This window comes from Trichoderma breve, chromosome 5 (genome assembly GCF_028502605.1).
Source record: "Trichoderma breve strain T069 chromosome 5, whole genome shotgun sequence".
Lineage (NCBI taxonomy): Eukaryota > Fungi > Ascomycota > Sordariomycetes > Hypocreales > Hypocreaceae > Trichoderma > Trichoderma breve.
Window position 1 is genome coordinate 743,241 of NC_079236.1, and position 14,408 is coordinate 757,648.

The 14,408-nt window shown below is 45.3% G+C and overlaps 3 protein-coding genes across 3 annotated transcripts; all 3 read right to left on the minus strand.

Annotated features, from left to right (window-relative positions):
* T069G_07927 (uncharacterized protein) lies at window positions 1-862 on the minus strand (the record flags this gene model as incomplete). Its single annotated transcript, XM_056175137.1, has 2 exons — window positions 1-278; window positions 367-862. The coding sequence occupies 2 exons, from the start codon at window positions 860-862 to the stop codon at window positions 1-3; spliced, it is 774 nt and encodes a 257-aa protein (XP_056026086.1).
* Window positions 863-1,814: 952 nt separating this feature from the next.
* On the minus strand, window positions 1,815-2,496 carry T069G_07928 (uncharacterized protein; the record flags this gene model as incomplete). Its single annotated transcript, XM_056175138.1, has 3 exons — window positions 1,815-1,858; window positions 1,917-2,006; window positions 2,328-2,496. 3 exons carry the CDS (start codon window positions 2,494-2,496, stop codon window positions 1,815-1,817), a joined length of 303 nt encoding a protein of 100 aa, XP_056026087.1.
* A 1,570-nt stretch (window positions 2,497-4,066) lies between these two features.
* On the minus strand, window positions 4,067-7,991 carry T069G_07929 (uncharacterized protein; the record flags this gene model as incomplete). The annotated part of the gene is made up of 7 exons (XM_056175139.1): window positions 4,067-5,113; window positions 5,189-5,706; window positions 5,771-6,430; window positions 6,493-6,927; window positions 6,996-7,087; window positions 7,151-7,724; window positions 7,781-7,991. The coding sequence occupies 7 exons, from the start codon at window positions 7,989-7,991 to the stop codon at window positions 4,067-4,069; spliced, it is 3,537 nt and encodes a 1,178-aa protein (XP_056026088.1).
* Window positions 7,992-14,408: the final 6,417 nt, after the last annotated feature.

Genomic DNA, 14,408 nt, shown 5'->3' on the forward strand with positions numbered 1-14,408 from the left:
TTATTTCCCCACAGATGAGCCCCCCACGCGCCGACGCCCTTGTGCATATCGAAAAGAGGACCGCGAGGAGAGCAGGAAGATCCACATCATCGCGGTGTAGACCGTTGCGAGGGCACGGAAGACGTCGTGGCACGAGGGTGAATAGGCGTTGTTGTAGCTGAGGCCCAAACTGCCGTCGCCAAAGCCGAAGATGACGGTGGTGAAAGAGCCAAGCATGGAACCGGCCCGTAGCCGAACATATCGAGCATAAACTCGGGAGTGAAGATGCCGTAGCGGAGCTGTGTGGCAAACGACTGTTAGCTGGGGTTTCAGTTGGCGTGTTGATCTGTGGCAAGGTAGGGGTGAACATTCAGTCTCGGGGAGGGCGGTTGAGAATGTCTGGGACGGCAGTTTCAAATCCAAGACCCGTTTCGCTAAAGACACCAGTGCCGGGAAGCATCCGGATGGTTTCGACGGTAGTTGATAGAAACACGGAGACGTTTGCGTTGTCCTTGAAAACTAGGACAGTGAGAAGAGAGATGGCGAAGCCGATGTTGGTTGCTAGTACGTGAAGGACGAATTTCTGGGTAATGTCGAATATATGGCGGCCTTCTTCAATAGCGTTGAGGATTGAGGTGAAGTTGTCGTTGGTTAGGATAATGTCGGATGATTCTTTGATGACGTCTAGGCCTGATCCCATGGTGATGCTAATGTCTGCAAGCTTAAGACTTAAACTATCATTGACACCATCGCCAATCATGGCAACGCAGCGGCTAGGTCTATGGAGGATCTCAATCATTTGGCTAGCAAGTATAAGGGGTAGTTGAGGAAGAACATCAATCCAGTCATCGCTCAGGGCGCCAAACTCTTGAGCCGTCATCATAATTGTATGAGCAAGTCGGCAGGGAGCATGCGAATCTCCTCTGACGAAGGAAGGATACATACGTCTGTAACAATAGCATAAGTCGTCTACGGGTAGCCTCCTATAAGCATATAGAGTACGATACCGGCACCTTGGCACATGAGAAGACTGTCTTTGGACCTAGGACGGGGAGGATCGCGGATTCTCAAGAGGCTGTGAAAGACAAGATCACGTTCGAAGCGTTGACGAGGGGGGAGGGGCGATTCTTTCCGTGAAATTGGATGCCGAAACTGATCGGCTTTAAGGTTTGTGAGCAAGTGCGAGGACACGAAGGCCTTGACTTGCTAAACTCCCATATTGTCCAAGATGGTGGCTTCCATGACGCTGTCTAGAGTCCGTCCACTGAAGCGAAACGATCCCATATCTCTGTTACGCGTTCTACCGCTCCCTATTATATGACATCAGATATACATCGCCTACAACTGCACTTCTTTTACAAGACACTATACGTTTGTGAAAATGTGTGTTTCTTGTGTCGTTGTATCCAAGAAGAAAGCCAATACCTTTTTGACTCCAGAGTCAAACGGAAACTCTCCAATATAGCTCCATTCCTCTCCCAATCCCTTTGATAGCTGTACACAATCGTAGCCAAAACGAGATGCGAATATCTCGATAGCAATTTTAGTCGGAGCGCACGAGCTGTCCGCTGGTTTGCTTGCGCCGCATCACTCTTCCTCTTCGACGGTGGCCAAGTTGGCGAGTGAGACTATGTTCAAGTAATCTTGCAGAAGATACGTCTTGCAGAATCCTTCAAGAGGATTGATCTCTTCTCCTGATGACTGCTTTCCAATTTTATTTACACCTCTGGGTTGCGTAGGACTGAATGATACTTGACCGACGATAGGGTTATATACCTCGTTTGTCGTTTCGACAGAATAGGTACCATGCTCCGGAAGTCATGCTCTGCATGCAATCATTCGGTCTTGAGTGATTGCCCGGTTTTGTCAGAGCAGATGTCTACAAACAATGATTAGTGTCTGTAGCAAACAGTTGAGAGTAATAGCATGGCACTTACTTCTCACTCCACCCAAAGCCTCCAAACTGGATAGATTACCAAAAATGACATGTATCTCAAGCATATTCTTGGTGCCGGTTGTCTTGGTAACTGTTAGGACAAGTAATAACGAAGCGGTAATGTGGCCACAGCCGTTGTGACAGCCTATAGAATGACATCTTCATGTATGTCAAACTTGTATCGAATTTGTTGGCCCTAAGCACAATAATTGCACAGACAATTGCAAAGGTGAGGGGCTATAAGAACAATTGCACAAGTTCCTTTGCAGCAGAGTACCAACAGTAAGACCAAGGAATCTGCCCAACCAGCCCATCGTAGCATTTGACTACACCTAGGCTGCAGACTCAGAATGAGGGGTCTGAGATTTCCATTTGGCACCTTTGTCTGCCAAACATTCTCCTTGCAGCGCACTAGCAATGTGCCCGATTCCTGTGTACATGCTAGTTGCTAGGATAATTCCGCGGCCTCCACCTTTGGTGACTGTTGTAGAGCTATAAACTACGTTGAGGCGATCGCCCTGACCGGTGTCATCGTCAACTGTGGCCTTTCGGCTCTGGGGAATTGGATCCGACTCGCCCATAAGGAATGTCTCATCTGATTTCAAGTTTACGGCATGGATAAGCCTGATGTCTACGTGTTCAGAGTCGCCGGTTGTCAAGTCGGCGATATCACCGGGAACCACGTTCGGTGTCTGAATGCTAATGGTTTTACTGTCCCGAAACACATTGTATGTTAGCGATCCCAAGTCTCAGAGTGAGTTGGTGGTTCTTTCAACCTGAAGAGTCTGGATAAATCCGATGAAGACATTTGACGATGATGCCTCCGAGAATGCCGCCTTCAATCAATGCATGGTTGCTGAAACTGGCTGCCAGTGCCATCAGCAACACCTGTATCGTTTCTCTGTCAGCCTATCACAAATTTGCCAAAGTATGATGAGAAGAATTTATGTGGATGAGTTTGTATTATTAAAGTCGCCGCGTTGAAGATCTGCTTAAAGAAAAATTTGGGTGGCTGGATGAAATGCTCCAGCTGACACTGAGACTGCCCCAGCCGGCACTGAGACCGCTCCAGCTGGTACTGAGACCGCTCCTGCTGGCACCGAGGCCGCCCGAAGAACTCGCTTGAAGCTCTGTCAAGACTTGTTCAACAGTCAGTCTATGTGCTGGGTGAAATATTGGATTGCTAGATTGTCTAGAGACATGAGTTCCACCGAACAAAACTCTAGACGAAGGTTGCTTCATGATGAATCGCTGGGTTGGGGTACACGGGATTGGCACATATCGTAGCCCATGTAAATCAGCAAAGACAACTGGAGCTCGGGGTTAATCGAAACAATTTGCGTCTTATTTATGGATCTTAATAGTTTCTCATCCGAGTATTGGTGCTTCCTGTGAGACTCCAAGGAAAAAAAATCTCCTCTTAAGTCTTGCTACTTAAGTCTTACCACCCATCAGCCGCGAGTTGCCCGCAGAATGACGCTTGACTTTTGGAAACCACTGTATATCAGAGGCTTTGTCTCTATGATCGACTTAGATCTGGCCAAAATAATAGGCCAAAGAGTTGCCGAAGCGTTAAATATCTGACAGCTCCACGGTGCATCTTAACAGTCCCCGAGATTATTACGTCGAGCTCTAAGAAGTGGTGGGGTGCATCGTTGAACTGCGAATCCACCTCCCATTCACTTTATACATCTCTCTTACACATGGGAAATTTCTCGAACTTTCAACGCAAATTCCGCATACATTTGCGATTTATGCCCTAATCCTGTATCTGAACGAGAGACACCCGGAACCACAGACTCGGGCGTATGGCTAGCGTCACTTTTCACATTAATCACACATACTAACACACACTATTTTTGTGCAACACACAGTCTGCGCTGTTAAAGTACCTTATGTTCAAATATTCGATAAAATTAATGTGGTATAGAAGCTATTTTACTGTTTGTCTAGGAAAGAATAAAGGTCTAGGAGGTCATGCAGTTTGTAAGTGACTGCGCTACCAGGATCGATTGGACCCTATTTTGTAACATATATCCAAGCAGACAGCATTGGGTACAAGAGGGGAGAGACTCAATTCTAGTGAAAACATGACGGAAACCCTTGACCAAACGCTGGGACCTTTTTGATCGAGGCTCCTCAGCCACCTGTCTAGCTTGAAGTGTCATGCCTCAGTTTCTTCCATGCCTTTGTGGATCTATCTTTTAGTTTCTCAATAGGCCTCTTCCGATGAGGAATGAATGGCGTGCCTGATGCATTCTGTGCTGTTGCGGCACTACTTTCTGGTAAAGTAGACATAACATCTGGGAAAGCGCTCTGGTTTGGATCAACGAGAATTAAGCTGGATAGTGGCATTTCTGTTGACCTAGAGGCATCTGGAGTGGCAGCGCCCTCGGTGCCAGATACCTGAGAAGTATTTTTGGCTAACCCCGATCCATCCATCCTGGACGATGTGGAAGTATTAGGGGTATCAGAGCTCACTATGTCAGGGAGCAGGTTCTCATTTGTCTCGGAATTCTCATTTTGTGTGTCAGATGAGACAGATACTCCCAGCGAAGTTTGCGATCGAATGATGTCTTCTGGAGATGAATCACTCTCATCCTCCACCATAACCTCCTCCATATTGTGGACCATAAGAGTGACCCCCTTTTTCCGACCGTGACCGAATACAACCGCCCCGTTTGTCGGGGTATTTATTGAACTCAATGGCGGGTGGCGACGGTTTTTATTGTTGGAAGAGAGTACTTGGATCCGATCATCAAAACATGTAGGGCGTGACTTCCCACCAGAGATATTGCACTGGCAGTGTCCAAAGGCAGATTCGTTACAATGCCAATAGATATCGTCTACTAATCGCCAGGGGATCGTATCTTTGTTGCCTTTCTCAAAAAGAATCCCTTCCAGAACATCAACACCAACTGCTAAGAGATTTTCCCCCGAGGGTAGACTGACGTTAAGTCCACAACCATTGCAATGTTTCTTCATCTTTGATCTTGGCTTGATGAGCTCTCCAAAGTCATTACCGAAAAGAGTAACCGCTGAAATGGAGCATAAAAGATCCGTCCAGCCACTCCCACGCTCTGAAATTGACATCTTGGTGGTAAGAAGTTCAAGATTCTTGCGAGCTGCGACGCCCATAAATTCATATCCACCGAGGACGTTTCTCGGCGCTCGTCGCAAGATGCCATCTTGTCTCGACTAAAAGTTTGTCTCAATAACCTGCTCAAGCTGATGGCAGATTTGTTCTATCCTGTTTTCGAGGCAGTAATGTACTGTTTCTTGTTTCTTGACATGCTCTGTGAAGGTTTTACCATCAACAATCCTGTTGGTTGTTACTTCCGTGACCTTTGTGCGTGAACGCAGACTGATTGAACGGTTGTCGGCATCATATAAAACCACCTTCGCTGCCATGGTGCCTTGAACTGCGGGAGGCGCTTCATTGAGATTTTTGACGAGATTTATACCAAGGCCATCTGGATCATCTTTCTCATCTCTCCTCAGAGACGTGCGAACGAGGTGAAGAAGCACAGGCAGGCCATCGGAAAGCCAAGCTCGTTTCTCTTTCACATCGTACAACGTAATATACTGGTTAGCAATATGGTCAACACGGTCGTCGTACCCATCTGACATACGCCTAGCAAACACTCCTTCCCTTAGACCTCTACGAAAACTTGTGCCAACCTTGAAATACTCGCCAGCGCCAACGCTGACCTCGATCTTCTCCAAGGATAGGCTCGATTTCCCTTGAGAAAGGCCAGAATACTTGATATCGTAATTTGCGCCTGGAGATCCTTGATATCGTCATAGATGTCAGAACGTGCCATTCCTCAATATTTGGCTCAGTGTGTGTCATACCTATGTTTTTCAGAGCTTCTGAACACCATCCAAGTATATGACGGGTATTCTGCATATTATCAGATGAAATCAATATCCCCTGCTGTATACGGGGGTCCAGATATGATATGCGAGCACCAGATATATCGACAAGTAAATGCCAGATGATAAGATCGTCCTGCTGCCTCATCGGTAACAACACAGTCGAGAATCCCTTCAAAACAGTCTTTCCATTGAAGGTTGTCAGATATCGAGCATCCGATAAAGTCGTCATCATTTCAAAAGGGATTTCCAACCCAGCTCCGGATTCAATGTTTTCTCTTGGCTTTATTGGATAGCCCGTGACAATAATGGGGTTATTGAACATTTGTTGCCAGCATTGACCCCCTGCATATGGCAAACGATTGACTTTGATGTCGTCTAAAACAGTGAGTATTCTGCATCTGAAAGACTTCTCAAATTCATCGGACAGTAGGTGTAGATTATCTTCGGCCTGAAAACTGATAAGTTCCGGATGGCAAAACGAGATCTCTAAGTCGTGAAATGTTGGCTTAAAAGCTGTTGCGAACCATCCGATCTGCTCTCCAATTTCCGCAATGCAATGAATTGTGCCAATGGCTTCAACTTTCAGAGATCTTTCGCCTATGGAGACTTTGATCTTTGTTCGATCTTCAAATTTGCCTAAACGGTTGTCAAATCATGTAAGGCCTCGGCTAAAATTTACTGCAGACACATTGACTCACATTGATACGAACTTTGAGGCGATTTAGAAGCATTGTACTCCCTTAACGCGCCTTGGATAGCCCACAACAGGTTACACCCTACCGTCGGCCATGTCTGAAGAAGATACTGCTCGCAGGTTGTAGCTTGTACGTCGTCAGAGGACCCAGTTAGAGTGATCACGTTTGGTACTACCTCGGCGGCAGCCCCGTAGTATTCTTGGTCTTTTATAAATCCAAGAATATCGCATTCGACATCGAATGTAACTCTGAAAGGTTTCGACGGATGATGCCTGCTAATTCCCTGAATTGGGGGTAGACCCTGTATTAAGTGATCCGAGATGTTTTTCATGGCGTCTGAATTTATATATGTGGAAGTCAGCAAGCCCTGCAGCTTTCCAACAAGCCATTTGAAAGCAGGATCTTTGGTAACGGCATTGAGAAAACTCTCGATATCTTCTGAAGAACATTTGCCATCAGTATCAGCAATGGGGTACTAGCGGAAAGTTCTTCGTGCCGCAAAATACCTGTTTCGCCAACTTGGTTGCCAAATTCCATATTTGACTCGTCTGTGGGCCGGCTTCCATTAAACAAAGCTCTCATCAATTGGGTGATTTGGCTAAACGTGATATGTTAGTCTTCATGATGGTGGCTATTTGAAAAGCGGTTAAGCTTAACCTACTCTCTCTCTGTGTATATAAAATACATGGCGTCGCGTTTTATCTGTAATTGGGACGTCTGACCCAATTTGAGAGCGAATGCCTCAAGTAAGTCTCGTAGCGACTCTATCACACTACTTATTTTGTCGTCGGCAAATGGTTTCTGAAGGTGGCTGTAGAGGTGATTTGCGAATTCCAAGATGTACCGTCGGGCTTTGCTGGCGCCCATGACAACTTGATCTCCAGTGTATAACGTTTGAGAGTTTGTGGCATCCTCATGGTCTTGAAAGGGGGGAGCTTCTATAAGTCTTCCCTCTATCACGATATCGAATGGCTCTCTAATCACCTTTTTTGTTTGGAGCTTTTGGGGTAGCTTCGGTGTCTCATGAGTTACTGACCCATATCCAGAATCGGTTTTCACGCTCGGAGCAACTTTGACCTTTGCAGGATCCGCTGAGGCGGTGGCGGCATTTTGCGATGGCAACTTCATGTCTGGAGAGCCACTCCCGGGGAGCGACGAAGTCATATGTGGATGGGGTGTCTGTCCCAAATCCCCTTGCCATGTTAGTGGTTCGCTACTATAACTTGATGATTCACCTAGGTTTGAATGAGCTTCTGACATCGCATATGACGAATAGAATCGTATGATTTACCAGTTTGTAGGTTGGCAAATGGATTTATGGGTGTTCGTTGGCCACTGAATCCACCGATTCCAGCTAAATAGTCGATCATCCCCCCAGTAGCCGAATTCGGCGGATTCAGATCTGGCACCACATCATCCAAATCAATGTCTTCCTCATCGAGATCCATCTCCTCTGGATAACCACTTGTGCTCGCCAACTCGTCATCTAGGGGATCCGTCATTTGAATCGTTTCTTCTTTTTGCTTGAAATCGGATATTTATCAAAAATCGCCCGGTTGATATTGATGGCAAGCTATGTTGAGGAAGTCGCGAATTCTTGGGGTTTGGCCATGTGTTTGTCACAAGCAACCCCTCAATGGCATTAGAAGTTGTGCTCGAGAAGGTAGCTGACGCAAGAATCAAGTAGATTCAATTCTCGGGTCATAATCTTAGTCATGGAAAAGGGGGTACAATACAATAAGTATCTTGTGTTACATATCTTGTGCTACACACAGCTAAAGATGACGATGAAATTGTTTTACTTTGATGTTGTTGAAAAACCGGCCGTGAAGCTTTTAAATGCGCATCCTCATCCAGTTTGGCGCATAGCCACTGCACCGCCCATTATCCAAATAGGGCTTCATGCAGCATCAAATTCATTGGATAAATCACTATCCACGTTGTACTGTATTATGCGGCAGACTGTTGCGCTAGCCTAAATACGCAAAAACTGCTATAGGACGGCACAGAGGGGAAATTACCTACACACGTACAGCGAGTGTTTACAGTGTGCAGCGTTTTTGGTGCCAGAAACATTGGTTTGAGAATAATTCGCCTGGTTTATCAATGCTCGCAACCCAGCTTCAATAGTAGCTGATGGAATTCTTGTGTCTTGCTTGCTTCACTTCATCCCATATAATATGACGAGCATATCATCTAATGAAGTTTGCCCTGAGCTATTAGCGCACTATTCTGCAGCATTTCAAGCTAATTGATGACGGAAATATTTTTGGGGGAAACAGAAAAGAAGCAAAAAAGAGGAAAGAAAACCCCTTTTTGCTTTCTACAGAGCCCTTTGTTGGTCATTCGCCCTCATATGGTTAGACTTTATACAAGAGCGTTGATAAAAGAAACTCACGTTCCTTCAGCTAGGAACTTGGAAACAGTAGCAGATAGCAAAAGATCTAGATAACTCTTCCTAGGTCAATAGTCATGAGAGACAGAAAAATGAAGATCACCTGATAACGGTATCTTATATCTCATAGGCACTAGTTATAACTTATTGGACAAATACGCAAAGCTTAGACATAAGTGAACCAATCCACAAGGAGGCACCGTTTTTAACTAAGTATTACTAGCTTCTGTTGAGAACTAACAATTCTAATTTCCTGTCTTATTTCCACATACCCATCCCATCAGTAGTGAACAAGCGCTCTGCAGCGGAGGCTCTCATGATCTCCCATTGCTGTTATCTGAACCTCAGAACCAAATCTATTTGTTTGTGATCTGTGTAACTGATTATGGTAATGCTCCTCCCCCTTTTTCGATTACCAAGATCGGAAACATCTCCCGAAATTGCACATTGCTTTAAGCCAAGTTCGAGATAGCGGTCATCACATGTACACTGCAACTGCAAATCTGCCTAAGCACTGCTGTAGCCGCCCCCCTGCAGAATGACCCAGGATTATGAGTTGTGAGCCGTCTCTAGACATGTGATTTATTGATGTCTTGGAGTCTTGGTGCCTAATCCAAAGGTCAACTTCCGAGGCCCCCCTTTTACCGGTAAAAACTCCAATCTGCATGTCTTGTGTCAAACTCTGCCGTCTCCGCATCGACTCCTACCGCTTGTTTTACCTGAGGCTAACAAATTGAAGTTTTAGTTGCATGTGGATAAGCCATGAATTAGTAGCCTAACAACAGGAAAATTACGTCTCCTAATCAATGCATGCAACATGCACCTTGATAGGCTCGCAACGTCCACCGTAGCAATGGCAAGTTCTAGACCACTGCACAGCAATTCGTAGTCTGTTTTCTAGATGTTGTCTTTCAAACTATGTCTACGTCATGATGATAGACGATGTCACAAGGTCTCGGCTGGGAGTCTGTCTTGTGTTGTCGTTGCATTAGGTTGCGATGTGAGTGTTGACACCGAACAGCCGCATAGTCACAACTGACGAGTCAAGTTCAGCTCCAACCAGCATCACAAAGCGCCTCATCGGGTAGCGATAATCCACTAATGCAGAAAATGTCCTATTTTGATGACTTGCCCCATGGTTGCCTTTTTTTTTCGGGATGCGTGGGTACATGTACATATTATTTATACGAGATAGGAATGAGGCTGGTTGGGAGGATTCTAAATTGTTATTTGGTATTGGGAGTGGTCGGTGATTTAAATACGTGTTGAATGACTGTTGGTGACAAAAGAGTAGATTAGGATGTGCTAAATGATTGGACGAGAGGACTCCCCCAATGGCGGCTGCAGGAAATTACGTTTTGAAATGGTTGGCTAAACAGAGAAGATGAAGAAAAGGCTGACTCGCTAGGGGGGTAAAGATAATAGCTGAACATTACCTACCTAGGGCAGAATGAAAGTAGACAGTACCTATTTGTACGTATAGCATTGCAATAGTATTGAGAATGAAGGTGTGGCCTCTGTATATCATGAAGAATGATCACAATAATTGAGTGAGTGAAAAGGCAAAATGAATAATATGTGTAGACAAGGAAGATTTATAGGTGGAATGAATTTGCAAGATGCTGCTGTACGTTATGTATAAAGTAGGTCCTAGGATAATCCTTAAGATTATATAGCCACTTAAGATATTCTTCACTTTTATCTATATGTATTCATATAATAATTATCGTTTCTTCATCTGCCTCTATTTCAATCCAATTCAAGTGTCTACATGTAGACACGAGATTCCCACATCCTTTTGCATAACCCTTTTCTTACGTCTCTGCTCCCCAGTCTTAACTTTGTAAAATGAATATGACTTACATATCCAAGCTTGCAATTAAATAAGATAATATTGGGATCATCGTAAATAGTCGTGTATAAATTGACTTTAACCAACGCCGTATTGTTAAAGATATGTACACGAATACAAATCAGATCAAGAATAGAAATCAGGAATAAATCTCAAGGGTTCTGAGATCTGCACTCTTCTTGACACGGAAAGCAAGCTGTAAGGCGTAAGTTACAAGAGAGAGAATTAAATTTAGCAACAAGTAACTTGTAAGGGAGAAGATCCAGTGTAAGCATCTAATAAGTTTGTGATGGTTATCTGTGATATTACATGAAAGCTACGCAGGAGGATTTTTATTTGTTCTTGTAATGATGTTTCAATACAGGCCGCAAGGCTCGTGTATTAATATATATATCGATCCCCCGGGTTAAAATGATCACAGCATATTAAATGCCATTGTAGATATAAAAAGCCATGTATACAACACAAGTCTTGCATTAATTATCTGATATCACATACTATCACCGTTGATAAATATGATCCAAAATAGCTGAATGCACACCGTCATAATTTGATGTGGAATTCACTCATGAACCTTGGGACCTGATCATGTCAAATTTAGAATAGGATACAGTAGACTTCTTTACCATGCAATATCTAAACTATAATACGTCTTCTATTTGCCCGTTCGCTCAATTAGAGTTGACCTGGATACTTAGTAAACGGTACAAAGTCTACGAGCGTCGTCCACGTATCAAAGTGATAGGTAACTTATTCTATAATTGCGCCCTCTTGCCCAGCCCTACGCGTTGCCGCCTTACTGCCTGTGGCCTCATGCTACTTATGCATCATTATGATTACATTTATGTATCTACATATTCGTATCAGCTACTCCGTATAAGCATGGTCCCAAATAGAATGGCTGCCTTTTTCTCTCCAGCGATTTAGGGCATATGCAGCAGGCAACCATTCAATTGTATCCACTACATTAGCCAAATCAAGATAAATTGACGCCCTTTAAGCATTTGTGCGTACACTATATGCGTTCAACAGCGGTTTTTGCCGTAGTCAACTGTTGCCTTTGACCAGGTAAGCCTGACCGCCGATTCATAGCTATTATGGAGAATAACTCGGGACAGAAAGTCGGGAAAAAGGATTCCATGAGTATGTCGGATACTTGCAAGTAATATTGTAAGCAAGTACCCATTGGTTGCCTCATCTTACCACAACGGATCACGAAGTGTCTATCACATGCGGGACTGAGTAAGCTAGCCCATCTGACGGTGCGACTGTTACACAAGTGGCCATCCATAGAGCTCAGGGGTGCAGTTACTCTAAGTATTACCCCAGATGATCGGCGGAGAGCTTAGGCTAGGTGTGCTGCCTCTCGACGAAAGAGGGCAATGCGAAACAGTGAGCCTCCCTGCTTGCCTACTTCAGCTGGTTTATTCTGACCTCCTCTACCTTATGTTTATGACTAGTCACTGTGTGCCGTGAGCCAAAGGCTCTGCTGAATAAATTGAACTTCAGCCACCAGGAATGACGCGCATGTAAAAATGGTCTTATGACTCCAACAGCTGAACGGAAAGGTGCGGCTTTGGGATTTTACTGGTCATCTGCGATACCCTCCAAGTGCTTTTCTCCCTCTCGGATCCTGGGTGCGCTAAGCCACGGCGTATTGCGACTGCTATCCGCTGATATGTTGTCTTGGATATATATGGATATGCCCGAAAGTGGGAGGGGGATCGCACCAGGTAAAAGCTCCTGCGGAAATCCGCCGAAAAGATACTGGGGCGAGTGGCAACAGAAAATCTAACCCTTGAACGTTCATTACTCGCAAATCCCACTTGGTTTGCCCCCTTGAGAAGGTTATAAGCAAGCACGGGCGTTCGCATACCGTTGATGAGGATGGAGAGCCGCATTGGGAGGTTACGTTTCAAAAACTCAAACTGGGCTAAAAATGTAGATGCCTAGAAGAATGCCTTCGGTTATCTTAGTGCGGTTGCCTTGATGTTCTAGATCCCATCTCCGTATGTGACGTCAAAGCGCGTCGGACTTGAGGAACTCCACGAACGTATTAACTAACTGGAATCGGGCATCTTTTAAGGATACCCAAAATTGCGAGGAGGCGGGAATCAATAGTTTCGCAATTTCGGTGACAACGGAAGCACCAACCTAAGGATTCAATTTCAGCCGCAAGGTGGCTTGCTACATATAGGTACCTGACTTAAGCCACTCGGGAACTCGTAAGGCAATAATAGGTACATGTACCTATTTGATGGGCCTTACCTACATGTATGGAGAGCTTCAGGTGCTTAGGCGCCGTTGCCAGAGCTGAAAATTTTATCTGTACCTAGCCGGGAGAAAGAGGGCCGCCTTTTTCTATTCCGGTGAGGTGAAAAGGCGAGAAGTAGGAACCCTTGGGCTGAATGTTGAGTTAGGCAGAAGCTTTTCGGGTTTCATTGCTCCCCGGTTCTTGGAAGTCCTACGGCATGGGCAGCGTCTTACACGCCATACCTGCGGCTGCTGGCATCCCGTTCCGTACGACTGTTGAGGATTGTGTCTCACCAGAAGAACTTTGGCATCAAGGTCCAGTGATGGTTATATATGCTTCTGAAGCAATTGGGGCTTTTGGACACGTAGATCGTCAGCGACGACAAAAACCCCTCGTTGGATATCGTTCAACTCGGCACGCAAATCAAGAACGCCTTGTTCCGAAAAATAAAGATTTGCTAAACGGCCCCACCGGTGCCTGTGCATGAGCCCCGCAGAGAGACATGCTCCGGTTGTCAATTATTGCCCTGAACTTGTGTAACCCTGGCGTTCGGGGACCGAGTTACATATAACCATGCAGGTTCAGATGAGCTTAAGGCGGTAACAGGTCGGTGCGGATTACGAATGTTTCAGGGTGGAGGAAGGTTTGCCGATTCCCCGTCTCGCACATATCTCCCTAACTACAGTAGGTAGGCAAGAAATGGGGCTGGAAGAAACCTGGAAAAAGAGGCAGAAAAGGCAACCGCATTAGCGCAGCTCATGGGATCAGGAACTGGCCAATAACATGTAAGAGGATGTTACCCGGAGAAAACAACGCGTTGAATGCATTAGTCGACATTCCAGTAGAAGACCTTATGCCTTCCACTGTCTTGTACTGTAAAGTTCAGTAATAAACGGCACGGACGCATAATAACAAACTCTAAGTAAGGCTGAAGTCTTACTGTTGGTACCTATACTCATCTGAGCTAATCGCCATTTGCGCAGACGATAAGGCGTCAAGAGATCGACCTTGTGAGATGGGAATGGGCGAGCCAACCCACCAATCGTTCGTCTGTCCTCACGGACCCTGTAACACACTGCAAATCGGCCCTGTTCTGTTCTGCATATCCCTCCTTTAGACTGGAACATGTGCTCATTCTTTTTGGAATCTTTTATCAGTGCTCATCAAGGTTACCCCAGTCTGAGCCCTTTCCTGTCACCGAGCTCCATATGCACACGAGCAACATGCCCTATTAAGGCATCTGAATCATTTGTTCCGATATACCGGAGGAGCCGTGATAATATGACTACTATTACATCAGAAACCCCCCACGTATCACCCCAAACACGGAAAAAGTTTCCCATACTCAAAGAAGTTCTCTTCGCATGCATACCCCTCTAATGAACATGCATTTCTGCGAGGCGACCAACCACAGCAAC